The sequence below is a fragment of the Trachemys scripta genome, chromosome 3 (assembly GCF_013100865.1).
Source record: "Trachemys scripta elegans isolate TJP31775 chromosome 3, CAS_Tse_1.0, whole genome shotgun sequence".
In the NCBI taxonomy this organism is placed as follows: domain Eukaryota; kingdom Metazoa; phylum Chordata; order Testudines; family Emydidae; genus Trachemys; species Trachemys scripta.
Window position 1 is genome coordinate 66,015,648 of NC_048300.1, and position 25,650 is coordinate 66,041,297.

The 25,650-nt window shown below is 39.9% G+C and overlaps 1 protein-coding gene across 1 annotated transcript in view; it reads left to right on the forward strand.

Annotated features, from left to right (window-relative positions):
• MEMO1 (mediator of cell motility 1) overlaps positions 1-25,650 on the forward strand; it is a 60,488-nt gene that overhangs the window by 12,855 nt on the left and 21,983 nt on the right. The window contains exon 2 of the mRNA XM_034764974.1: positions 22,568-22,649. Coding sequence (XP_034620865.1) covers positions 22,568-22,649 — 82 coding nt within the window. The remainder of the gene's footprint in view (positions 1-22,567; positions 22,650-25,650) is intronic.

Here is a 25,650-nt window from a genome sequence, read left to right on the forward strand (position 1 = left end):
AGCCTCTGGGAGTGTGATGCCAGGCTAGGTTGTGAGACAGTCGCAGATGGGGCTGTGGAAATGGGAAAAAGGGAGTGAATTCCTCAGAAAGATAAATGTAGTTGTGAACAAAGAACATAGTCTTTCTCTGTGAACAAGACCATGCACAGCACCTATCACATGCGCACTCAGCACAAGGTCGAATTCTCGGCCTTTGCATTCAGTGCCTGGGGTCTTGCACAGCACATTTGAGAAGCGGGGTAGCACAACGGAATTTCTGTTGCAGGCAGACATGGTAAGCCGTAGACTTGTGGCAGTTTAAAACTTTTATATTACCACTGGCCTCATTTCACATTTAAAGCAATGTCAGTCCCTGCTGCCAGCAATCCGGCAAGCGGGAACTCTGCCCCTGTCCCACCCCCTCGCGGCTGTCCCTGGGAACGATCCCTTTCGGCTGCCCCTCTCCCGCCTCCACCGCATGGCTGCAAACCAGCGGTTACAGTTCTGTAAAGGAACGAGCAAGCAGTCCCAACACTAACATTCCCCTACCTAATTCAAAGCAGGTCACCATGGGCGACATCACCCTGATGAGGATCTCTGAGAGCGAGAGAGAGAGAATGCTCCGGGAAAGCCTCCAAAGACCAGGGCCGTATGCCGCCCTGCTGTGCAGAGCAATGATTCCCGAGTACTTGATAGTCTCGTGGCGCGGCAACGTGTCATACTTCGGAGGACCCAATAAGGCCGCTCTCCCCAGGAACCTCATGCAACGGCTTTCCAATTACCTCCAGGAGAGCTTCATCGAGATGTCCCAGGAGGATTACTGCTCTATCCCCGCACATATAGACCGCATTTTACTGTAGCTGCAGTAGCAGGGAATAAACAGTAGAGCGGCTTGTGCAGGACAATCACGGAAAACCGGACATTGCTAGATTTTTTTTCAAAACTTGCACTGCCCATGACTAAACCGTTAAGCGCCTAGGGCACAGTAATCATGAACAACCCATTCTTTTAATTGTTAATATTCCTGTTCTGTTAAAAATAAATGTTTAGATGTTTACAACACTTACTGGCTGATCCTTCCCCAGATTCTGTGTCCGGGGTAACGGCTGGGGACGCTTCGTGGGGGATCTCTGTAAGGGTGATGAAGAGATCCTGGCTGTCGGGGAAATCAGCGTTGTGAGCGCTGCCGACTGCCTCGCCCTCCTCATCTCCTTCCTCATCTTCCCCGTCCCCTAACATGTCCGAGGAACCGGCCGTGGAGACTATCCCATCCTCAGAGTCCACGGTCACTGGTGGGGTAGTGGTGGCGGCCGCACCGAGGATGGAATGCAGTGCCTCGTAGAAACGGGATGTCTGGGGATGGGATCCAGAGCGTCCGTTTGCCTCTTTGGTCTTCTGGTAGCCTTGTCTCAGCTCCTTGATTTTCACGCGGCACTGTGTTGCACAGAGAGGGTGCAGGCTGTACCCTCTCTCTGTCATGTCTTTTGAGATCTTCTCATAGATCTTTGCATTCCGTTTCTTGGAGCGCAGCTCAGAAAGCACGGACTCATCGCCCCACACAGCGATGAGATCCAAGACTTCCCGATCAGTCCATGCTGGGGCCCTCTTTCTATTCACAGACTGCACGGCCATCACTGCTGGAGAGCTCTGCATCGTGGCCAGTGCTGCTGTGATCGCCACGATGTCCAGACAGGAAATGAGATTCAAACTGGCCAGACAGGAAAAGGAATTCAAATTCAAATTTTCCCGGGGCTTTTCCTGTGTGGCTGGTCAGAGCATCCGAGCTCGTACTGCTGTCCAGAGCGTCAACAGAGTGGTGCACTGTGGGATAGCTCCCGGAGCTATTAGCGTCGATTTCCATCCACACCTAGCCTAATTCGACATGGCCATGTCGAATTTAGCGCTACTCCCCTCGTCGGGGAGGAGTACAGAAGTCGAATTAAAGAGACCTCTATGTCGAACTAAATAGCATCGCAGTGTGGACGGGTGCAGGGTTAATTCGATGTAACGGCGCTAACTTCGACATAAACGCCTAGTGTAGACCAGGCCTTAGACATTACATGTATATATTGTCTCATACTATAGAATTAGAATATATAATCCCTATTCCATGATGAGATCTCTTTGAGCTATAATGTTTCTTAATTAAAACTATCTTTAGATAGGTTTTGTCCTCAAAAAGCATTTTATAAAAAAAAATCCAACTTAAATAAAAAAAAATCGATTTTTTAAATTAAAAAAAAAACAACAGATTGATTTTTATCCACCCTGATTGTGGCTCTGCAGTGTGGATGCTTGTAGGCAGGCTTGGCTAACTGGGGTCATGGATCCAGTCTAACTCTCCAGTGAAGACATAATCAGAGAGGTAAACTTGGTGCCTGTTCTTGCAGCTCTTATTTATAATGGCGGTGAATAGTCCCACTGGAGTCGCTAGGATTCCCTGAGTATGGGGTAATCCTGTGGTTAAGGGTTGCAGTGTTTTTGGTGCTTAGTTTTCATTCTTTATACACTTCTGATGTTTATATTTCAATAAGACTCAATCTGTCTTCTGCAGACTTGACCAGCTGCAGCCTCCGAGTCTCTCCAACTTAGTTGGAACGCTGTGTGTCAGAAAGGGAATAGGTGCTTAAATAGGCTGCTAAAATCTTGGCAGATGCCAGCAGAGAAGCTCTTCGTTATAGTTGCCTAACTTCATTTTTTATTTTCAATCCCTCTTCCCCAGCTGAATGAAAAATATGTTCCTCAATGAGGTCTGTTTATTTGTAAAGTTTGGAAGGTTGTTTTTTTTTTTAAACTGCCTGATATTGTTTAGCTTAAAACATGTTCTGAGGAGAGCTTTTTAGGAAGTTAGAGATATGGGTTATACTGAAATTATAGCTGCTATAGAGTTCAGAGGAGCATTGAAATGTCCTACCCTTCTAGTTTAATAAATACTTTATTTAACATGTATATAATGCCTACAGTTTGCTAGATTGATAGTAATAGATACAGTCTCTGCCCTGAAGAGTTGACAATCTTAAGAGGCAAGTAGTGATTTTTCATAGGGCAGGATAAATGAAAGGGATACTCATGGCTATACTACTAAGATTCCTATGTTTTTTATTGAGCACCTTTTATGGTGGTAATTCATTCTTTTTTAGCATTTACTTAATGTGACAGGATGTTTTTGGGGGGTGGGGTGGAAGGTGGACTGTAAATGGAGAGGCAAGGAGTGTAAGGAATGAACTGGAGGAGTAGAGGGTAGTCTAAAGCACCTTTTTCCATAGTACTTAAGCACTGATGTGGTAATGAGTCAAAGTGGGGAGGGAGGGTAGAAACACAAGGTAGGTGAAGAGCACAGTAAAGCGAGGTATGGTAGTGATATGGTTATTGTGTCACAATAGAATTCAAGAAAGCCCAATATTGGTGTCAGGATGTAGGGATTATTAGGCTGATTCTCTGGTGCTAGCAAAGGCTGTGTGAGGTGTCTTCCAGAAGCAAGGACCTTTATAGACCATTTGAGAACCTCTTTCCTGTTTGTCTGTCTGTGCACACGTGCAAGAGCCTATGGAGAGCTGCACCCTGGAGCAGTTAGTGTCTGGTACAATGGGTAATGTGGAGAGGAGCTTCATATGGAGTAGTAAGGTTGTGGGTACCACTGGTGCTGTGCAACATTTTACCAAATTGTGACCACTAGCAGGAGCCTTCCACATACAAACTTTAATTTAAAGCTTTATTTTAACTACAGTCTGCGGTTCATATATTGCAAAACCTAAAAATAAAATTCAGCTTTTTATGAACTTTCAAGACATTGAGCAAAATGAGTGTGTTTCCTCTTACTATTAATCTTCCACCTTTTTTTTGGAACTTGATTATAGAGAGTGGATGTGTCATCATTGGCTCTTACAAGTTAATGATGTCCTACCATTCTTCACCTGGAGGTTGACAGGCCACAGATTTTTTTTTTCCACCTGTTTTTCTGTCACTGGAGGAGTAATCCAAGAAGAATCTCTCACTCGTATCTGTGTTTCTTTCCTTAAACATGGAATATTAACTGACAGGTTTTGTTTTTAAGTCCTTCCCAGGGAAATTGTGGAAATGAATATCACAAAAAGTGTTGGATAATCACATTATTTTCATTAATTCTTTTTCTTACATTCACTCTAGACTTAGACAACACTGTGATGGAACATGGTGTTAATAATTAAAATGTGATATTTAAGATTACATAATCTTAAAATGGCAAAATGCTTAATGTACTAGAATACAATTTTTCAGACTTTTCTTTAGGTGGATCACTGAATATATCAGGGGTGGCCAATCTGTGGCTCCAGAGCCACATGCAGCTCTTCAGAAGTTAATATGCAGCTCCTTGTATAGGCACCGACTCGGGCTGGAGCTACAAGTGCCAACTTTCCAATGTGCCGGGGGGTGCTCACTACTCAACCCCTGGCTCTGCCACAGGCCCTGTCCCCACTCCACTCCTTCTTGCCCCCTCCCCTGAGCCTGCTGTGCCGTCACTCCTCCCCTTCCACCCCTAAAGCCTCCTGCACGCCACAAACCAGCTAATCAGGAGGGAGAGGGAGGCGCTGATCTGCAAGGCTGCCGTTGGGTGGGAGGAGTGGGAGGCGGGGAGCTGTTGCGGGGTTGCTGACATATTACTGTGGCTCTTTGGCAATGTACGTTGGTAAATTCTGGCTCCTTAGGCTCAGGTTGGCCACCACTGGAATATATTTTGAACAGGTACTTTGAGACATCCTAAATGAAGACTTCAGACCCACAATATATCTCACCCTAACTTTGAAGTTGATAGTCTTTCTCTTGGTATAACCAGTAATATTATACAATAGGCCTCTATAGCCTATAGCATACTCCTTTTCAGTTTGAATTATATTTAGCGTACATTTATCAGAGCCAAAATTTTCCTCTGAGCTACACAGTAGTAGTACCTCACTTGTTCAGGTTCCCATTGACCTCATTGGGATAGCAGATTGTTGAAGTGAAGTATTACTGCTTTGAGGATCTGGGTGGAGTATGTAGACTGAGTGCAGGGAAGAGAGGAATCAATGGAGACTTAAAAGATTATTTGCAGTAAAGCAAGTAAGTTGCAAAGCTTGTTAGAAGGGCTTCTTAAGGGAATGCACAAAAAGTGGCTTCTGTTGCAGTGTGGTGGTTGCTATTTGTACATCTCAATTTCTGTCCTTCAGTCACTTTGTATAGATTTCATTCTGTTCAAATTTTGATTTATCTTTATTAATTAAATGAGTGGAACACGCTGCTTATGTGTTCTTTTTACATATCTAAAATAGGACTTCAAGCCTGGGATAGGATAATTTAAGTTTAAAAAGACATAAAGAAAGATCACACACATAATTCTAGTGTTTTCACGCCTATACTTGCAATCTTAGGTTTATATAAGTTTTGTCTTGGTGTCTGATTTATATGCTATGCTGGCATCCATTAATGTAGAAGTATATATTCTAATAGCAGGGTATATGCTCATCATGAATAGAGTCCCTCAGACTCAATTTTCTGTCTCACAGGGCCAAATCCTAGTTTTTGTGCAGAAAAAATGATCAGGATTTGTCAGGGACAGTGGCTAATCAAATGAGCCCAGTGTTCTTTGAATCATTGTTTTAATTTTCCTTGTATGGGTAAGGGAGGGAGGATATATACTTGTTCTATGCTACAGTTTTAAAGAAGGCAATATAATCTGGTGGATGATAAATCAAATTTGACCATATTTGTAAATTAGTCTAAATGTTCTCCGTTTCCCCCCAAGGTTCACACTGACAGGAAGAAAACTTGTTTAGTACCAGCCATTAAGTGTACTTATTACTGTATTGAGGGACAGTAACTAGTCATGTGCCAATCCACAAGATTGCACTGTTTATGTAGCTTGACCAGGGCCGGCTCCAGGCACCAGCTTAACAAGCAGGTGCTTGGGGCGGCACCTACGGCAATTCGGGGGCGGCAAGTACCTCACTCCCTCTAGGAGCGAAGGACCTGCCGCTGCCAATCGTGGCTTTTTTTTTTTGCTTGGGGCGGCAGAAATGCTGGAGCCGGCCCTGAGCTTGACTATTTAACTCCCTCCTATGAATTAAGAATTAAAATAATAAATGCATATATACTAATATTTTATTTTAAGCACTTCATAGTGTTGAATCTCATTTGTCATAGTTAGGAATAGGGAAGTACAAGACTTGAAAAATCTGCCGGCTTGTGGTGAGTAGGAAGCTTTCCTGGATGAGTGCAGAAAGTGATGACAATCGAAAGTTTCATTTAAAAAAACTAGGGCTGTTGATTAATCACGCAATTAACTCAAAAAAATGAACTGCGATTAAAAAAATTAATTGTGATTAATCGCACTGTTAGACAATAGAATACCAGTTGAAATGTATTAAATATTTTTGGATGTTTTTCTACATTTTCAAATATATTGATTTCAGTTACAACACAGAATACAAAGTGTACAGTATTCACTTTATATTATTATTTTTTATTACAAATATTTGCAGTGTAAAAATGATAAACAAAAGAAATAGTATTTTTCAAGTACTATTGTGCAATCTCTTCATCATGAAAGTGTAACTTACAAATGTAGATTTTTTGTTTGTTACATAACTGCACTCAAAATCAAAACAATGTAAAACTTTAGCGCCCACAAGTCTACTCAGTCCTACTTCTTGTTCAGCCAGTTGCTAAAACAAACAAGTTTGTTTACATTTACGGGAGATACTGCTGATTGCTTCTTATTTATAGTGTCACCTGAAAGTGAGAACAGGTGTTTGCATGGCACTTTTGTAGCCAGCATTGCAAGGTATTTATGTGCTAGATATGCTAAACATTCATATGCCTGCTTCGGCCACCATTCCAGAGGGCATGCTTTCATGCTGATGATGCTCATTAAAAAAAATCGTAAATTAAATTTGTGACTGAACTCCTTGGGGGAGAATTGTATGTCTCCTGTTCTGTTTTACCAGGATTCTGCCATGAATTTCATGTTATAGCAGTCTCTGATGATGACCCGCACATGTTCGTTTTAAGAACGCTTTCACAGCAGATTTGACAAAATGCAAAGAAGGTACCAATGTGAGATTTCTAACGATAGATACAGCACTTGACCTAAGGTTTAAGAACCTGAAGTGCCTTCCAAAATCTGAGAGGGACGAGGTGTGGAGAATGCTTTCAAGTGTCTTAAAGGAGAAACGCACTGATGCAGAAACTACAGAACCTGAACCACCAAAAAAGAAAATCAACCTTCTGCTGGTGGCATCTGACTCAGATGATGAAAATGAACATGCGTCTGTCCACTCTGCTTTGGATTATTATCTAGCAGAACCCATCATCAGTATGGTTGCATGTATTCTGGAATGGTGGTTGAAGCATGAAGGGACATATGAATCTTTAGAGCATCTGGCAGTTAAATATCTTGCGATGCAGGCTACAATAGTGCCATGTGAACGCCTGTTCTCACTTTCAGGTGACATTGTAGACAAGACATGGACAGCATTATCTCACTCCAAATTGTAAACAAACCTGTTTGTCTGAGCGATTGGCTGAAGTAGGACTGAGTGGACTTGTAGGTTCTAGAGTTTTACATTGTTTTATTTTTGAATGCAGTTAATTTTTTGTACATAATTCTACATTTGTAAGTTCAAGTTTCATTATAAAGAGATTGCACTACAGTACTTGTATTAGGTGAATTGAAATATACTATTTCTTTTGTTTTTTACCGTGCAAATATTTGTAATAAAAAATAAATATTAAGTGAGCACTGTACGCTTTGTATTCTGTGTCGTAATTGAAATTAATATATTTGAAAACGTAGAAAACATCAAAAATATTTAAATAAATAGTATTCTATTATTGTTTAACAGTGCGATTAATCGCGATTAATTTTTTTAATTGTTGGACAGCCCTAAAATACCCCAAACCAAATCAACTCATTATGATTGCTAATTTTTTTCTGAAAGCAAGCAGGATGTAAAGGATGCAGTGTTATCTTAGTGCTCCAGTTCTTTGGCTATTGCTTACAGCTTCGCATGGCTATACAGTATAAATGTTTATCCTTTTAAAAATCCTGCTAAATTCTTGGAAAATATTTTGTGGCAGAATCCACAGGTTAATTTAGCTGCTGTGTAAAATGTTTCATTAGTATTACATTTGTTGCCTTCCAGTTTTAATCAAGGGTTCCCTTGTTGTACTGTAACAACTTGTTGGTTTTTAAAACTGGAACTTGATGTTTTAATTTTCAGCGGTTTATACTGCTTTCGCCAAATCTGAATGTTCTAGCATATCTTAAAAAGGAAAATACTTTTGGGATTTGTGCCTTGTTTTCCTCTTAAAAACAACCAAAACCAAAACTTATTTTTATACTTTTTCTGCTTGATTATTTGCATTAGAAGTTCAAGTCTTGGTTGTACTGTTTTTCCTAGAACTATCTTTAGGTTGCTGGAGAATAGTAGGATTATGTCATCACACATACCACATACCACATACCAAATAAGCAAAACCTGAGCATTTGAGAGAGAAAGAGGCTTACAGTGCCCATTTAAAACATCTGATTTTTCCTTCTGATTTAACTCAGATGTCTAAACTATTGGGGGAAATCGTTTTGTTGGATTCAGCAGTCTGCTGCTTAAAGAGAGCTCCTATTCCACCTGTTCCAGTTATATGTACCTCAGAGGAGAAGTGAAAGCAGAAGCTTGCATATCAGTCTTTCCCTATTGGGGGTCTTCTCTCAGGATGGACCCATGAACTTTAATTGAGTCCAGTATTAATAAAGTCAAATCTGTTGTCTCTGCTATGTTTTGCAGGTGGCATCAGTAGCCTAGTAGAAAAATATTAATTTTAACAAGTCTTCCACCACTAGTAGATGGGATTGTTACTGATATTTAGTGCAGATTTGTGTTTTTAGATTTAATTTTTTCCCAATTTCTCATGACATATAATGTTACAATTTCTGTTGAGACCAGATTATTAAGCAGAGTCTTTTTTAGTTTTTTTCACTAAAACTGACACATTCTCATGCAGTGGAAAGAGCATTAGTGCCCCCCACCCATTCTTTCTCGGCAATGATTGATATAGTAATCCAGGCATCATCCATAATCAGGATGCAGGCAACTACTGTTAAATGATACACAGTTTAATTAATAGCTCTAAAGCAGCTCTGTAGGTTGTTTGATTTCAATTAATATTTTCTTCCCCTTCTACAGATGCTCTGGCTAAAATTGTTCTCATCATGTGAATTTCCCTGACACTGGTAGCAATACTAGGCTCATGAAGCATAGGCTGCTGACATATAGTAGTTCTTTCTTGTTCTGAACTCTTTCCTGTATAAAATCTTCTGCCTGCTTTCACAGAGGTCTTGTTCAAGGCAGAAATTATTTCCACCTTTCTTTCACCTATCTGAAGTTGGGATGTAAATAACATGTAAAAAAAGTAAGCGTTTAAACAATTACATTTTACCGGGTAAACATTGAATGGTTAGGCTTCGCGGCCAGCCCTGCGTGCCCGGGGGCTCTGCTGCTGCCCCGCGCAGAGCCCAGGGTGTGGGGCCGGGAGCGGAGTCCCGCAGCGGAGTTTAAATGTTAACCGGAATACCTTACCGATAAGACTGATGCTTATTGGTTAATTGGTTAACCAGTTAACATTTTACATCCCTAATCTGAAGTACATACGGCCACTTTGTGATTCTTGGTGTTACAGTAGTTGAAGCAATGTGTCTCTGTTGATATAAACTGGTTAAAGGCTTGATAGCAAAAGGGAAAGCATGATATCAAGAATTAAATGAGAAAAGTATTTCATAGGCTGCCCTCTAATACAACCCTATGTTCTCAAAAGTCTGTGTCTTGTATGTGACAAAATCTATTTTTGGTCAGCTCTAATTTTAATACTAATCAGAACTCTTTTGCTGCTCCGCATGCTTCTACCACAGTAGTCCTGATCAGAGACTTATCAGCAAAGTATAAGGTACTCGCTGTCACCCTAACTTCCTAATGCTATTTTATACCACCATTGAGTTAGAGTAGGGCCACTGCCTTTCATTTGGGGACAGCTGGTCACTGTAAAGCAGGCACAGTGAACGTTATATCTGGTCTGTAATGCTGCTGCTCATTCCAGGTCTGGTTTTAGAGGAATGTTTGGCTTACCATGTCCCAGGATTGGGCTGCTCACTGCCATTTCCAACTGTCATCAGCTGGGCGACAGTTTATTGCCATGTAATCTCATTTAAAATTCAAAGCTGTTGTGAAAAGTTGCCGCTGCAGAGTCAGTAATGACGATACTGAATGAAGGAAGGTGAATTTTGGGATACCTTGCACTAAACTTCCAGAATGCATCCCTCCTTGTAGGCCTCCATTTTGGAACGTATCTGAGGCCATGAGCTCTGATGCTGAGTGCTGTGGAGAGGTGCTTGAAGAGTCCCAGAATACATTAATAAAAGCCCATTAGTAAGGCATATTGCTGTGGGGATGAGGGATGAGCTGAACCATTGTAAGGATAAGAAAGCCAGTCAAAAATGTCATGCAATCTTTGCCCTTACAATAGCTTTGGTTAACGTAGATGCATCATCGAAGACTGTACACTGCAAAATCTACCGTGGTGGAAGTCATGTTATGACATGATTTGCTATTGGCTATAGGATACTAAACTTTATTGTAATAACCACATTATTAAAGTGTTACAGCCCTGGTTTTTATAGTGCTGCTTTGAATAGAGTTGATTGAAGCTCTTGGATGGAGGAGCAATAGAAAAAGCCAGATCATCTCATTTTCTAATGTAAGAAAATTTGAAAATGGGGCGGGGTATGGCACCAGTTTTCCAGGGGATGTTAATTAGATCTTTCCATCTAGATTGTGAAAAAACACCCCTTTGAATGACAAAAGTTTTAACAATGAAAAGTGCCAGTGTGGACAGCACTTCAGCTACCACCTCTCGTTGGAGGTGGTTTTATTTTGTCACCGGGAAAGCTCTCTCTGGTGATAAAGAGCGGCTACACAGTGCACCTTACAATGGCGTGGCTGCAGTGGCACAGCTGCGCTGTTGTAAGGTGCACAGTGTGGACATACCCCGAGATGCAAAACCTCTAGCAAATCAGACAGCTCTATTAACATATTTCCCCCTCTCCATCTCATTCTGAATAAACTGCAGTGGCCGTCTGCTTCTAAGCAATGTCCTGTGAACTCTGGGGCCAGCTGAACCTAAATTCTGCTGCAAGATCTGCAGGACTGATGTGTGTGTGGTGGTGGGGGGGGGGGCGGACAGACTGGAAATTCAGTGACAACTTTAATAAAATTTTAAAATGCAAGTTTTTAAATACAGTCCGTATAATAGCTATTTAGTGTATTAAATTCCATTTGTTTTACACTGTCTGCACATCTTCCATTTTCACTATGCCAAAGCTTTTTTTATTAACACATAGCTGCATTGTAGGAGTTGTTTGGTGAAGCTGGATGTTTTGGCATCTGTAGGCATCAGAGGCAATTTGGGATTATGGGATAAGCATATTTGCTGGATGTTTCTGCTAAAACAATTATCAGTGAATTGGGTTAGCCATATTGGCATTTAAGCTGTCATCATCAGGTTTCAAAATAAACACCCCGTAGAAGTTAATATGGGCTAGTTCACACGTCTTTTATCTGTTTTAGGTTCTCTGCTGACTCACGAAGACAACACTGCATTGATTTAATCTTGATTTATGTTTTCTGTGTTTTCTTCACAACCATAAATGGCTAAAAAATCATAAAATGAAAGTTGCAGCTGTGCAGATAAGTCTATGCTAAGGGATGGATTTCATAGCAAATTCTGCAGATGCAGAATACGCAAGGCCATGCTTGTAGGTCCTTGTCAGAGAGTTGCCACTGGACTGGGGACTTAGGCAGCCTTCAGCGCTTGCCATCTTAGACTTCCATTTCAAACGTTTCATTAGGTATCCCCATGGCTCTGGTACATATAAAGTAATCATTACACTCCTGTTACTGAAGGGGAAAATAAGAGGCTGAAGAGAAGTAAAAGAGGAAAATAAGAGTTTTGAGGGTTGAAAGCAAGATGGCATTAACGAAAAATACATTGAATTAAACTGCGAGCTCTTGGGGACAGAATTTTTTTCTGACTGTGTAATGTGCAATAAGGTGCTGATTGTGACTGGGGCCTCTGGGTGTTACTACAATACAAATAATTTAACCAAAGTGATAAGCATTATAGGAAACTTAGTCTGAGGGGAATGCACACACACAGGGTTGTGGATTTATTGAGATGTTCATGTAGCAAACCTTGCACATATGTGTGAATTTATTGTAACTTTTACACTTTTCCCTATTCCCACCCTTTTTTGTTGCTCTCATTTATCATGTCTATAAACATTGTAAGCTCTTCAAGGCGGGGATCACCTCTTTTATATAAGGTTAACAATTTTTGCAATCTTTCTTGGGACTTGAGTAATTTTGTCTTCGTTTTAAACTTCAGATTTGGCTTGTATCTGCCGGAATCCATAGTGAAGAAAATCATTTTAGCTTTGAGTGTGATAATTTGGTTAAGAAATAAAGAAGTTAAAAACCTTTGGAAGTGATTATGCAAATGTTCTGTTTACTTCATTTTCTTTAGCAAAATAATTTTAACTTTTAGCAACTTTTAATAAATTTAGCTTTTAACTTTAACATTTTACAAAGAGATTCAGATGCATTACTGGCATTCTCATAGACTCATAGACTTTAAGGTCAGAAGGGACCATTATGATCATCTGGTCTGACCCCCTGCATGCTGCAGGCCACAAAACCGTCCCTACCCTTCCCTTGACTCTGCTGATGAAGTCCCCAAATCCTGTGTTTTAGTGACTTCAATTGGCAGAGAACCCTCCTGCTAGTGATCCCTGCCCCATGCTGCGGAGGAAGGCGAAAAACCTCCAGGGCCTCAGCCAATCTACCCTGGAGGAAAATTCCTTCCCGACCCCAAATATGGCGATCAGTAAGACCCCGAGCATATAGGCAAGAGTCTCTAGCCTGACCCTTGTTAGCCATTATACTATTTACCTGCCATTGCTCGGTATTCCTCAGCTAATATGTTTCACCATTAAACCATTCCCTCCATAAACTTATCTAACTTAATCTTAAAACCAGACAGGTCCCTCGCCCCCACCGTTTCCCTCGGAAGGCCGTTCCAATATTTCACCCCTCTGACGGTCAGAAACCTTCGTCTAATTTCAAGCCTAAACTTCCCCACGGCCAGTTTATATCCATTCGTTCTCGTGTCCACATTAGTACTAAGCTGGAATAATTCCTCTCCCTCCCTTGTATTTATCCCTCTGATATATTTAAGGAGAGCAATCATATCCCCCCTCAGCCTTCGTTTTGTCAGACTAAACAACCCGAGCTCCTCTAGTCTCTTTTCATACGTTTGGAATCAAGAACAGTGAAATAAAAGCTCTTGTTAGTCAGTGGTCAAACTAGCGTGCCTTTTACTTGAATGTCTCTGTGATCTTAAATTATCCGTCCTGTCTAGGGTTTGCAGTGCAGGTGAATGTGTTGATTCATGGTTGAATCTGTTGAGACAGTCAACCTCCATTGGATCCAAGACCTTTCTTAATGTGCATTATCCTTGCTTTAAAGATGTGATTCTTTGAGTGCAACTTCTGCTAGAGTACACATTTCAAATGTGTGTTTCAGTATAATTTTTTCTTACATAAATAAGGTCATTCAGTGTACACAATTCTTTGTGCTGTTAAGATTGAGAATTTATTTGCCAAAAAAAATTTCAAAAGTTGGGGTTTCCACAGCATCATTAATCTGTTGCATTCTCTGAGTATCAAGGGTTACATTTAACATCATAATTCTGATGCAAAATAGTTGTGCAATACAGTAGAACCTCAGAGTTACGAGCACCTCGGAAATGGAAGTTGTTTGTAACTCTGAAATGTTGTAACTCTGAACAAAACGTTATGGTTGGTCTTTCAAAAGTTTCCAACTGAACATTCACTTAATACAGCTTTGAAAATTTACTATGCAGAAGAAAAATGCTGCTTGTAACCATCTTAATTTAAATGAAACAAGCACAGAAACAGTTTCCTTATCTTGTCAAATATTTTTTGAAACTTCCCCTTTTTTTTAATAATTTATGTTTAACACAGTACTGTACTGTATTTGCCTTTTTTTTTTTTTTTTTTTTTTTTGCGTGTGTCTCTGCTGCTGCCCGATTGCATACTTCCAGTTCCAAATGAGGTGGTTGACTGGTCAGTTTGTAACTCTGAGGTTCTACTGTGTACTATGTTACTATCTCTGGGAGGACCCTAATTTTTGCACTGACATTCCTAATGTGATTGTTGCCCCTTCTTTGGACACCACTATCCCAGTCAGCCGCCAGTGTTTCTCCACTGCCAAGTAGTAGCAGATGACCGGTGTCTTGAAAGTTGGCTTTCTGGTGCAGGAGAAATCAGTGATGCAGAGTCTGGGTATATTCTAAGTATAACTCATGCACAAGTCCTGTAATAGTGATGGTCAAACAGCATGTAGTGTAATCCCTTTTTTCAGGAATCTCTGCCCAGCAGCACCAGTATGCCCAATTAGTTCCCAGAGAGCAGCTCTGTCTCAAGAAATGACTAATCGGATACCAAGGCAGAGAAAAACTCTACTGCTATTCCCACAGCTCCCTTTCCAACGGCCTCTGCACAGAACCTTGCATAATCAAGACTAACACTGCATGTCTTTTCAAGTCTGAAAATTTTCTTCCATGGTAAGAAAAATCATTTGGAGACTGTAATAGCACACCTGGTGACGCTTATTATAATGTAACACCTAGTGCAAAATCTTTTGTATACAGTTACCCATCATGCAAAAACAGAGGAATTGGTGTTTTGCAGTGAGCAACAATGACTCAAAGTGCAAAAAACCTTAAAATTGTGGTTAATTGCTAGGAAAATTTGAAAATTGATACCAGTAGCTCATGCTTTTTTTTATTGATTCCATGGCAAATTTTTAAGTAACATGCAAAGGATTTTCCAGCTATTACCACAAGTAAAGTGAGGTTCCACTGGAAATGAAAGAGTATATGTGGTGTTTATGGCATGAACTCTTGATCTGTTTCCAAAGCAGTCCTCCCTCCACTAGAAAATAAAATCTGATCATATATTGGATCAGTTTGGAAATAATCAATGAAGAATGCATTAAGAGGAGCTAATTTTTTTCAGTGTTCATGTTCCAGGCTATTATGGAGGCACCTAAGAGCCTGATGGATGCAGTTTTGATTGCAGTCCTTCTCAGTCAGGAGCTACAGTTTTCTGTTGAGAGAAGGTTTCATGCATGCACCTTACAGTTACCAAAACTACCACAGACCACATACCACAACTTTAACTTTGGCTAGCTATGGCAGCTTTCCATCCCTCACTTTAACTGTCCTTCTGCACACAAGACTTTACCGGTGTAGCCAACTACCCACAATGATTAGTATTAGAGGAGAAAATAATCTGGTAAATCTACATGAGCAGGAGGACAAAAGGGGGACAGAGTTAAGGTTGCAGTATGAGATCTGCAGTATGCCATTGTTGTAATGATAAGGTGCAATCTTTTGAGTTCGGGAGCAGAGAATGTGTACTGTCAGGTGGTTTAACTTTTTGTTTTCTTTTGTGGGTTTGTTTGCTACAGTGTGTGTGTGTAGCAATACTAATTGCTTCACAACAAATTTTGTGTGTGTGTGTGTATTATATTTTGGTACATAGAGATGCAAAATCCCAAATTGAATAAGGTTTGTCATTCTAGAGTAGATAAATTGTGGATTTTCCTATGCCTCTCATGAAATTGAGATGAACTAGGACATGCTTTTATTTTGTCAACTATTAATATCAGGCTTGACACATTAATCAGGCACCTAGTAGCCAGAGATCTAAACCTGCTATTCATAGGTCAGGAGAAAGATGAGGAGACTACACAACAGTAAAGTGCAGGAGCAACACTCTACTGAAAAGCCCATGTCTGTTCCCAAAGGCTGCTGGGAAGAAGGAAGTTGCTGAGCTTTCTACCAGGGTTCTGTCCCTGGACGCTGCTTGGGGGCTCCATCTTTCCATAGCTTCGGGAAGGAATAATAGCTGTCCGTTAAAGAAACTTCTTTGTTTCTAGCTGATGGAAGTAGGAAGCAACACACTATCTTGTGTTGCCTTTTATCCCAGATCTTCCCCAGCCTTCTTTATTTATAGGTGTTGTCTTGACTTGTGATAAACTCATTATATCTTTTGTCTGTGTAAATCTGAAACAGAACTCAAAACTGGGATCAGAAGAGCTTTTAAGTGACTGCTTTAGTTTCTGACAGACATTAGCAGCAGAGCGATTTGGTTTGGTCTCTTCACTTTTTCATAATGCATTTTAATCTGTTAGTTTTCTTTTGCTTGTTAACTGGTTAAGAAATTTTCAGAATGGAAGGAATTTTTAAAGTAAATAATTCACTTTCCAGGTTTTAATCTGAGGAAAAAACCCTGCTTGCATTTGGTCAGTTTCATGTCCGTCTATTAACTGTTTTTAAAACATAATATTTTGCAAGTTAATTCGCAGTGTAGATAAGAGACTGTATATATTTTTCCCTTTGGATATATGCCTGGGCTCAGAAAATAAGGAGATTGTAAAAAAAATGTAGAGGGCACAAACCTATATTTTTCCTTGGAGAGGCACCATTAAAAGCTGCATCTATACTATACGTTAAACCATATTTGAACTTGGCTTAAATACAGCTCCAGATAAACTGGTTCCAAAAATTGGCCCCCAACCATGAAGTTTTACTGAGTGCTTCGTGTGAGGCTTTTGACTTTAATGAGAGTTGATGGTATTCAACAGGTTCCAGTATTTGGCCAGCTGGTATAAACAGGGGAAAAATGAAACCATTTTCAAAAAAGCATATTGTAGCCTAAATCCTTAGCTTGTCCTCAAGACTATGTCACTGCTTAGACTTGAATGGTTTTCAAAATCACTTTTAGCTAAATTATATTCCTCCCACATTGGGAGCAAAACCATGCTGTGTAAAATAGTTTTTAAAATTAATTTTTACTAGCACTAAATCTTGAATGGTGGTTGTGCTTGGAGGAGTGTGGCAGGGATTGTTTGGAGTGCTAGTGACAAGTGGAATGAAGGCGGGAGAAAGGAGAGTGACAAGGAGAGAGAGAGACTCAGGGTAGAAAGAAAGGGGGGGAAAATGGAAGACAGTTTATCCCATACTGGATAGCGTGCTTTACATCAGTGGTAGGGAAGAAATACTGAATCCAAAATAGACAGAGAGTTCAGACATTAGAAAGTGGTGGGCAAAACGCAAGCGGGTTAAAATCACTTGATTTTGGACTGGTTCCTTATATTTCATATTTTGTCATTGATGAGATACAATTCCACTGTGACTCATTTATTAAACTAATCACAGGATTCATTCATCTCCTTTGGAAATTATTTATCCAAATACCCACACACTGTGTATTGTCTTCTTAGATCATCTTATACTAAATAATGTCTCTTTGGTTCCAAAAATTATATTTGTTTGCATGCCCACTTCAGATGAATTCTTTGACTTTAGCTAAGCAACTACCTTTAATTCCTTTTAAAAATGTTTAACTATAAAGTCACATTAAGGGTCACTTTGTGACCTGAGAATATAATTAATTTATTGGATCAATATTAATATCCTGTTCCTATAAATATGTCATGTATAATTAAAATTAGAGGGATTGTAACATATCACAGTGCCATTTGGCTTTCTTTATTGAAAAGGGTGTTTTATGCAGTGGTGATGTAGCTGTGTCGGTCCGCTTATATTAGAGAATCAAGGTGGTGAGGTAGTATCTTTTATTGGACTGACTTCAGTTGGTTCAGTGGAACTCCTTTCTCTCATTTTCTACTGCTCCTCTGCGGACACAATATAATTTTATTTTCATTTTTTTTTACAGTAGCACCCAAAATGCATTAGGTATCCTACAGTCTTATAAGAAGTCAGAATTTACATTCTGAAAAGATAGTTTTCAAAGAGTGGGTGAAAGGGGGAAAATATAAAAGTGCATGTGTAACCTTTTGGATAGTCAAGTGTGTCTGCTTTAACACTGCTGCTTCACCATTATGGTTGATTACCGTATATACTCGTTCATAAGCCGAATTTTTTTAGTAAAAAAGGGAAGCACCAGAGAAGGGGGTTGGCTTATGAACAGGTATAGAGAGGTAGAGATGGGACACAGCCCCTCCCCCCAACAGAGGGAGCAAGGAGAGGCAGCACAGCCAGCAGAGACAGAAGGGAAGAGGTGGGGCCAGAGTCTATCCGCTTCTGGCCACGCTGCTCTCCCCCCAGCCTCCGAAGCAGCTGCAGCTCCGGGAGCAGGCTGTGGCCGCGTCGCCCGGCCCTCCGGAGCACGCTGCAGCCATGCTGCCTGGCCCAGCCCGCTGGAACAAGCTGCAGCCGCGTCGCCCGGTCTGGCTCGCCGGAGCAGTCTGCAGCCGCGTGGCCCAGCCTGCCGGAGCAGCTCCAGCCAGGTCAGAGACATCCTCCCTTGGCCCTCCCCAGATAAGATGGGAAGGGATGGGATGGGGAGAGTGTGGGGGTCCCAGGCTAGGGGCGGGGTCATGTGAGGGGTGGTCATAGGGGTTACTCCCCTGACTCCCAGTTTCTCCCCCCCCCAAAAAATTTCCCCACCAGTTGCTGTCCCGGCACGTCAGGGTAAGCAGTTGGCATGCCGGAACGCTTCGTTTACTTAGGTTTACCTCCGTGCCCGCGGACGCTCGAGGTAAACAAACCATCTCGGCCCACCAGCGCTTTATCCTGATCGCCTGGGAGCCAAAGTTTCCTGACCCCTGAATTATAGGGTCAGCTTATGAACAGGTTATAAATTTTTTTCCATTTTTACTTATCCATCTTGGGGGGATTGGCTTATAAATGAACCGGCTTGTGATCGAGTATATACGGTAATTACTTGTAATCCTCCTGGTAGACATGAGACTTTTGGTTGTGTTTAGTAATAGCTGTTTCCAATATTTTATTAATATTAAGAGCCCATGAATGTAATAATTGCTTAAGCAAAACATGAGATACCTTATTCTAGTGTTGCCTTAACTACAATATGCCAACCCAGAGGTTTACCAAGAAGCTAATTTTGTTTTCTGAAAATGCAACCGGACTTTTGGGGAAATTCTTCTAGAAAATCTTAGAAACAAATTCATTACTCCTTGGGTTGATTATTCAACTGGTGTAAAATGATATAATTCTATTGACTTCAGTGGAGCTAGCCAGATTTATACCTATTAAGGATCTAGGCCTTTAAGTTTAAAGTAGTAAATCTCTGTTGACTAAAATCTGCTAGTTGAAATTGGCAGTCAATTTTAGGAGCCATTCCTGATATGTGTTGTATAATTAGAAAAATTGGTACATATGCATGTGGGACCACCAAAGCTGACTTTGTCCTTTACCTGTCAATACATGCTTGAGCAGTTATGATTATAATTGAGTACTTATCTCAAACTTTTTAAATTTCTATACAGTGTATAGTATATTAGTTGTGCAACTCCATCCTCCACTTTCTACTTTGTAAATGTAAATGTTTTAATATATTTAAGATGTTAAGATATAGCCAATAATTGGACAATAAATTGATATTAATTTCTGTACTCAGTTACAGACGTTAAGACTCAGCACCCATATTTTACTTGCAGCATGCAATCCTGTCTTTATATAGTGCTCTGCAGCCTATTTAGTCTTTCTCATCTTATAGCCTGTGTAGCTATCTAAGTATGTAAGTACGTTAGACATCTGTCTATCATTTGCAAGATTTTAGAACTTTCAAGTGATCCCTAGTTATAAGGTTATTTTGTTATTATTCTTCCTTAATATGTAAGGCTAGGTAAACTGAAATACGAGACCCATTCCAAAACTGAAACTATAGACTCAAACCTTTTTTAAGTTTGATCAATTTTGTTTAGTTTTTCTTCTTAATTATTTTTTCATTTCTGTGTACTTCTGCACTGCCCAATTCTGGTCTGGACCAGAGATGAAAGTGTTAAAATCATATAAGAGTGACTGTCCTTGAGAGATAAAACCAGCCCAGGTTTGCAGCATCAAGAGGTCTGGATAAGACTTGAATAAGCATTTGAGGTTTTGGGTGCGTATCAGTATCAAACCTTCTGAGGTTTGCCCATCACTAGTAGCAAGGCTTGAAAAATTTACTGGACACTGGTCTGAGAACCAGAGGTTGATGCAAAAGAAGGGGCCCCATCAAGGCCCCATGAGAGACTATACCCTGCTGAGAAGCCAACCCCCAGTTCAGCTCCTACCTGTTTGGAAGGGAGAGGGTGCTTGGATTTCTGCCAGTGTGCTATCAATGAACCCCTTATTTTATTTTTACTTTATTTGGGGGGGGGGGCCATGGGCAGCTTCATATTTTGTATCAGCTTTAGGCTTGCAGGGGTTTGATAAATGTAAAGCCCTAATTCTATTTAACTGCTGGAAATGAGAGAGAGCTTTCTACCTCTCCCACTCCTCCATAGCCTCCTCATTGCATAGAATGGTAGTGGCTCTCTGCTACTTTAGTCTATCCTCCTGGCTGCTGAGAAGAGGATAGGACGAGAGGTCTGTCTATTCTACTCTATTCCTTCAGCAGCCTCCATTTTTAGATAATTCTGTCTCTGCTGATTCTCATAATGGTCCCAAGCAGCAGAACAACCGTGTGAGATTGGAGCAATTGTTGACAATTTCACTGCTGCCCACTAAGTACTGTATTACATCAGTGAAAAAAACTAGTCTTGCTAATGTCATTCTTCTGCTCATTGGTTAAGCTGTGAACCACAGCAGAGGCATTTTGGCTATCTGCAGACTGAGAAAGCCAAGAGTTCTTTGGTTTACATTCATCTCATATTTGGAAGATTTTCTTATCAACAGTAAATGTAGAAAATGATTAATTATAAAGTGGTAGCTTGAATTTTGCAGAAATTGCTGGCTGAGGTTCTCCCCTCACTAGGGAAAACTCTGTTGCCACTGGTGAGTGGCTGAGAGGATTTTTCAAGATCTGGGGCCTGGTCTACACTAACAAGGTAAGTCGATTTAAGTTACGCTAGTTAAGTTATGTAAGATACGTAACTTAAGTCGACGTAGCTTAGATTGACTTACAGTGGTGTCTGCACCACGCTATGTTGACGGGAGACGTTCTCCCGTCGACATATCTTCCACCTCTCTGGGAGATGGAGTACTGAAGTCAACAGGAGAGCGCTCTCCCATCGACTTATCATGTCTTCACCAGACTGGCTAAATTGATACCCACTGCATCAATCACAGCAGCGCCAATTTAGCCTGTAGTGAAGACAAGCCCTGGCTGTCATGCTGGCTGCATGCCTCCATTTAAGTTGTTTAGAGGTCTAAACAAATCCTTGAAGAAATTGTCAGCTTGAAATCTAGTCAGGTTGAAAAGTGATTGTAAAATTGTTTCAGATGCTACATCTATCCCTGAGTTTCCCTGCCAATATTTGTGATACAAACAAGGGGAACTGATTTTCTGTACAATACATTGCAAGTGAAAGTGACTTAGACAAATGCATGTGGTAAACTGAAAAAAAAAAATTTTTTCTTTACTCTTTTTGTTATAATAGTATATTATGTGTTACTTGTAACAATAGTAAGTAAACATTTTTCAGATGGAAGTGAAATTTTTAAAAAGTTAATTGTGTTCCTCTAATAAAGAATATTGTGTTATAATATGGTAAATATCAGTTTCCCAAGAGTAGTTTTACACCAAGAGAGAGTACTCTGATGTAAATATATTAAAACGTATTTTCTTAATGTTGCCAATAACATCTCTGATTGAAAGGATTTCTTATAACCTACAAAGGCTAGTAAAGTTGCGAATGCTCAGCACCTGTCAGGGTGCTCAGTAGCTTTGGCATTGGGCCCTAAAATGAAAACTATTAAATTAAATGGTATGAATACTGATTCTATAGGCCTGTTTACTGAACTCTAAACTTACTGCAAATACTGTACTTTTTCTTAATATATGTCTGGAATTTTCTCACTTTAGACAGCCTGGTATCTGCTTTACAGGTTTCTAGCTCTCAGTTTGCTATATAGTCAATTAGAGATCGTTAACAAACAACTGTATCATAGCCATTGGCCACCTTCTTGAAATTATATTTAATCGGTAATACCTGGTAGCTAAGGCCTTTGGTCACATGCATTTTGTTCATACTGTTTTCTCTAGCCCACATAGTTCTAATTATTCATTTTGAAATCTAAAACAGTAGATAATTAACAAAGTAAACTAATTGAATGTATATCATCACCCCCTTGTGAGATTGTCAGTAATAGTTGTGGCCCTGCACACATTATGTGTATGTCTTCTGTTCACCGAACAAGAACAAACTGGTTGCGCAAATGATGAAGTAATTATAATTTTGGAGGCTAAAACGTTCCTGACGTGACCTTAAGCAATATGGGCCATGCTGCTTTTATAACTTTTGTTTGCTTGTTTATTTTTTATACTCTTGAAACACAAACCTTTGATTTTATTTATAATGGTTTTAAATCTCCTGTTAATATTTTAAGATTACTGATTGTACTTGGTTATATTTTAAACTGTGCTAGATTGTTTGATTTTTTCCAATATTTCCTTGTATTTTTGTAGGACCCCAGCTGAATGCACAACTAGAAGGTTGGCTTTCTCAAGTACAATCTACAAAAAGACCTGCTAGAGCCATTATTGCACCGTAAGTTTCATATCTGTATTTTAACATTTGTGATATTAAGTCCTTTCTTAAGATCTTTCTTAAAGTATTGGTTTTTGCCTAAGTAGTATGCTGACTGGGCTCCAATTAAATTTGGGTTCTCAAACTGGGCATCGTGACCCCTCAGTGGGTTGCAAGATGGTTACATGGGAGTCGTGAGCTGTCAGCTCCATGGGGCTGACAGCCTTGAGCCCCCATTAAATTAACTCCCCCCCACCCTGTTTTTAATTTATAAAGGGGTCTCACTCAGAGGCTTGCTGTGTGAAACGGGTCACCAATACTAAAAGTTTGAAAACCACTGAAAATACTCTGAATATCATGAAAACTGAGGCATAAAACCTGTACACAGTATAATATGTGATTGATTATTAGTTTCTGTGGACAGATGAGATAATAAATGCATTCCTTTTCCCAGAAAAAGGTTTGTTCCTGCAAGCCAGTTCAGAGGTGATTTAGTAGAGTGATAGTAAAAAGATTGCAAAGTCATCAGAAGAAGGGACTTCGATTCTTTCTTTGTCTGTGTAGCACCAAGCACAGAATTGGTACATTAATAATAATAATGGCTACCTAGATTCTGTAAACATCTTATACTAATGTGCATTTTGACTTGTGGATCAGTTCAGGTTTATCCTTTTTTGCTTCCATTTTTTTTCTTTATAAGAATTTCAGTTTTAAATGTTTTTAAAATAATATTTGATTGGGGTTCTAGAAAAATCTTTGTATGACTCTGCTTGGTATGTCTGCATCTGAAAAATGCCTTCAGAATGATTAAATAGAATTTGTACCATACTTTCAAAAAAGTTACTCTTTGGGCTGTGAACAAGCTAGATACAGTAAAGCCCAAATGCTAATTCTTTTCAGACATTTGAAATAGCAGGAAAAAGTGGCGTATTAATATTCCTCCTCGTCCAAAAGAGCAGTGACACTGACTAATTCTAGACTTCTAGGTAATGCATGAGATAGTTGTTTTTTCAATGGTCAAACAGGACCATGAACTAAATACACCTCTACCGCGATATAACGCTGTCCTCGGGAGCCAGAAAATCTTACCGCGTTATAGGTGAAACCGCGTTATATTTAACTTGCTTTGATCCGCTGGAGTGCACAGCCCTGCCCCCCCGAAGCATTGCTTTACAGCGTTATATCCAAATTCGTGTTATATCGGGTCACATTATATCGGGGTAGAGGTGTACCCTGAAAGATCATGCCCTTATTAAATACTATAAAAGTTCTTAACTTTCACTGCAGTGGTGAAGTAATGTCAGGCCATAGAAATCTTTTAACCCAGTTTTCCTTGTGTTCCTTCAGTCTCTGTGAAAGCAGTGAACACATTCTGATTGAACCTTAGCCCCATGCAAAGATCAAAGAATATCACTTCTAGTGCAAACCATAGGGAGGGTGAACAGGTACTGGAAATAACAGTTGTAGTTTGGTCAGGAGTATATTGTTATTCCTTTTGGGACTATATCATATACTAGCATCAAAGACACTGAGAGCCATAAAATTGTATTGTTTGCAGGAATAACAGTTACTGCAAAATTTATACACACTGTGCAAGTGTCTGAACTACCAAAGTAATATAGCAAATAGGAAAGTAAAAAGAGCACAGCTATTTTGCAAAAAGCCTAGCCATGTTTTTAAAACTATTAACATAGCAATAAAATCTTAGACTGGCCATGCAGCCCTATATAGTTGTCTATCTGCAGGATAGATTGGAAAAATAACAGCTAGCCATTTCTAAAACACATTCAGGTAGAATTGGCAGAGGAGACATAAGATGACAGAATAAAAGAATGAGGCCAATCCAGTTTACTATGAGATGGGAAAGATATGTTAAGGTAGGATAATTTGGTTATAGTGACTTTTATTTAAATGTAATGCTTGATGTATATTTATAACAATGTTACAGTAAGAAACTGGACCCAAATCCTGCAAACATTATGGAAGACAGTGTGGTCAAGTGGACAGATACTAGACTGAGTTCTGTTTCCAGCCTTGCTACTGATTCTTTTTGTGACCTTGGGAAAATCATTCATTTATCAGTGTCTCTGCTTTCTTCCCTGTAAAATGGGACTGCGCTGCTTACCTTCCTTGATAAAAATGGATGGAGATCATTGAATGAAATAAGTAGTGTAGAGAGAAATTACAGACTTAGTAGTCAGATTTTTAAGGTCACAAGGGATCATTGTGATCTACTCTGACCTGCCTAACAGCCATCAAATTTCACCCAGTGATTCTGCATTGAGCCCAATAATTTGAATTGCAGCATATCTTTTACAAAGATAAACCCTCTTGACTTAAAGGATTTCCAACTCACTGGTGTAAGCTTGTTTCAATGTGTAATTGCTTTCACTGGTAATTTCTTATTTCCAGTTTGAAGTTTTCTGTCTTCAACTTCTAGCTATTAAATTTTGCTATGCCTTTGCTAAATTAAAGAACCCTCTACTGTCAGATATCTTCTCTCTGCATAGATGCTTATAGACCACTTCTGTTGTAAGATTGATCTCCTTACGTTTCTTGTTGAAAGGTGTTTTACAGACCACAAATCATTCCTGTAGCTCTTTTCTGAACCCTATCCAATTTTTCAACATTCTTTTCAAAGTGTGGACACCAGATCTAGACATAGGATTCAAAACAAGTAGTTAAATGACTGGAAACCTTTTGGCATATGATGGGTCTGGAAAACCAGAAAAGGGAAGGAGCATCTCCTCAGCCAGTGATGGCTATAGAGTGTGATAGGAAATGACTGAGATCAACCCCACTCCTCTCATTTAATTTCCCAATAGTTGTAACCATTACTGTGCTAGATTCCATGCATTTACCCCACACCCATTTGTTCTCTGGCAGATGTATTCCTTTCATTGCCAAGGTACATCCCCTCGCTTCCTTTCCCACTTGCTTCCCATCACATATAGTAGTCCTTTAGTGCTAGAATATAGGTATTGCTTTCACCTTCTTATTCATTCCTCTGTGTTGCTACAAA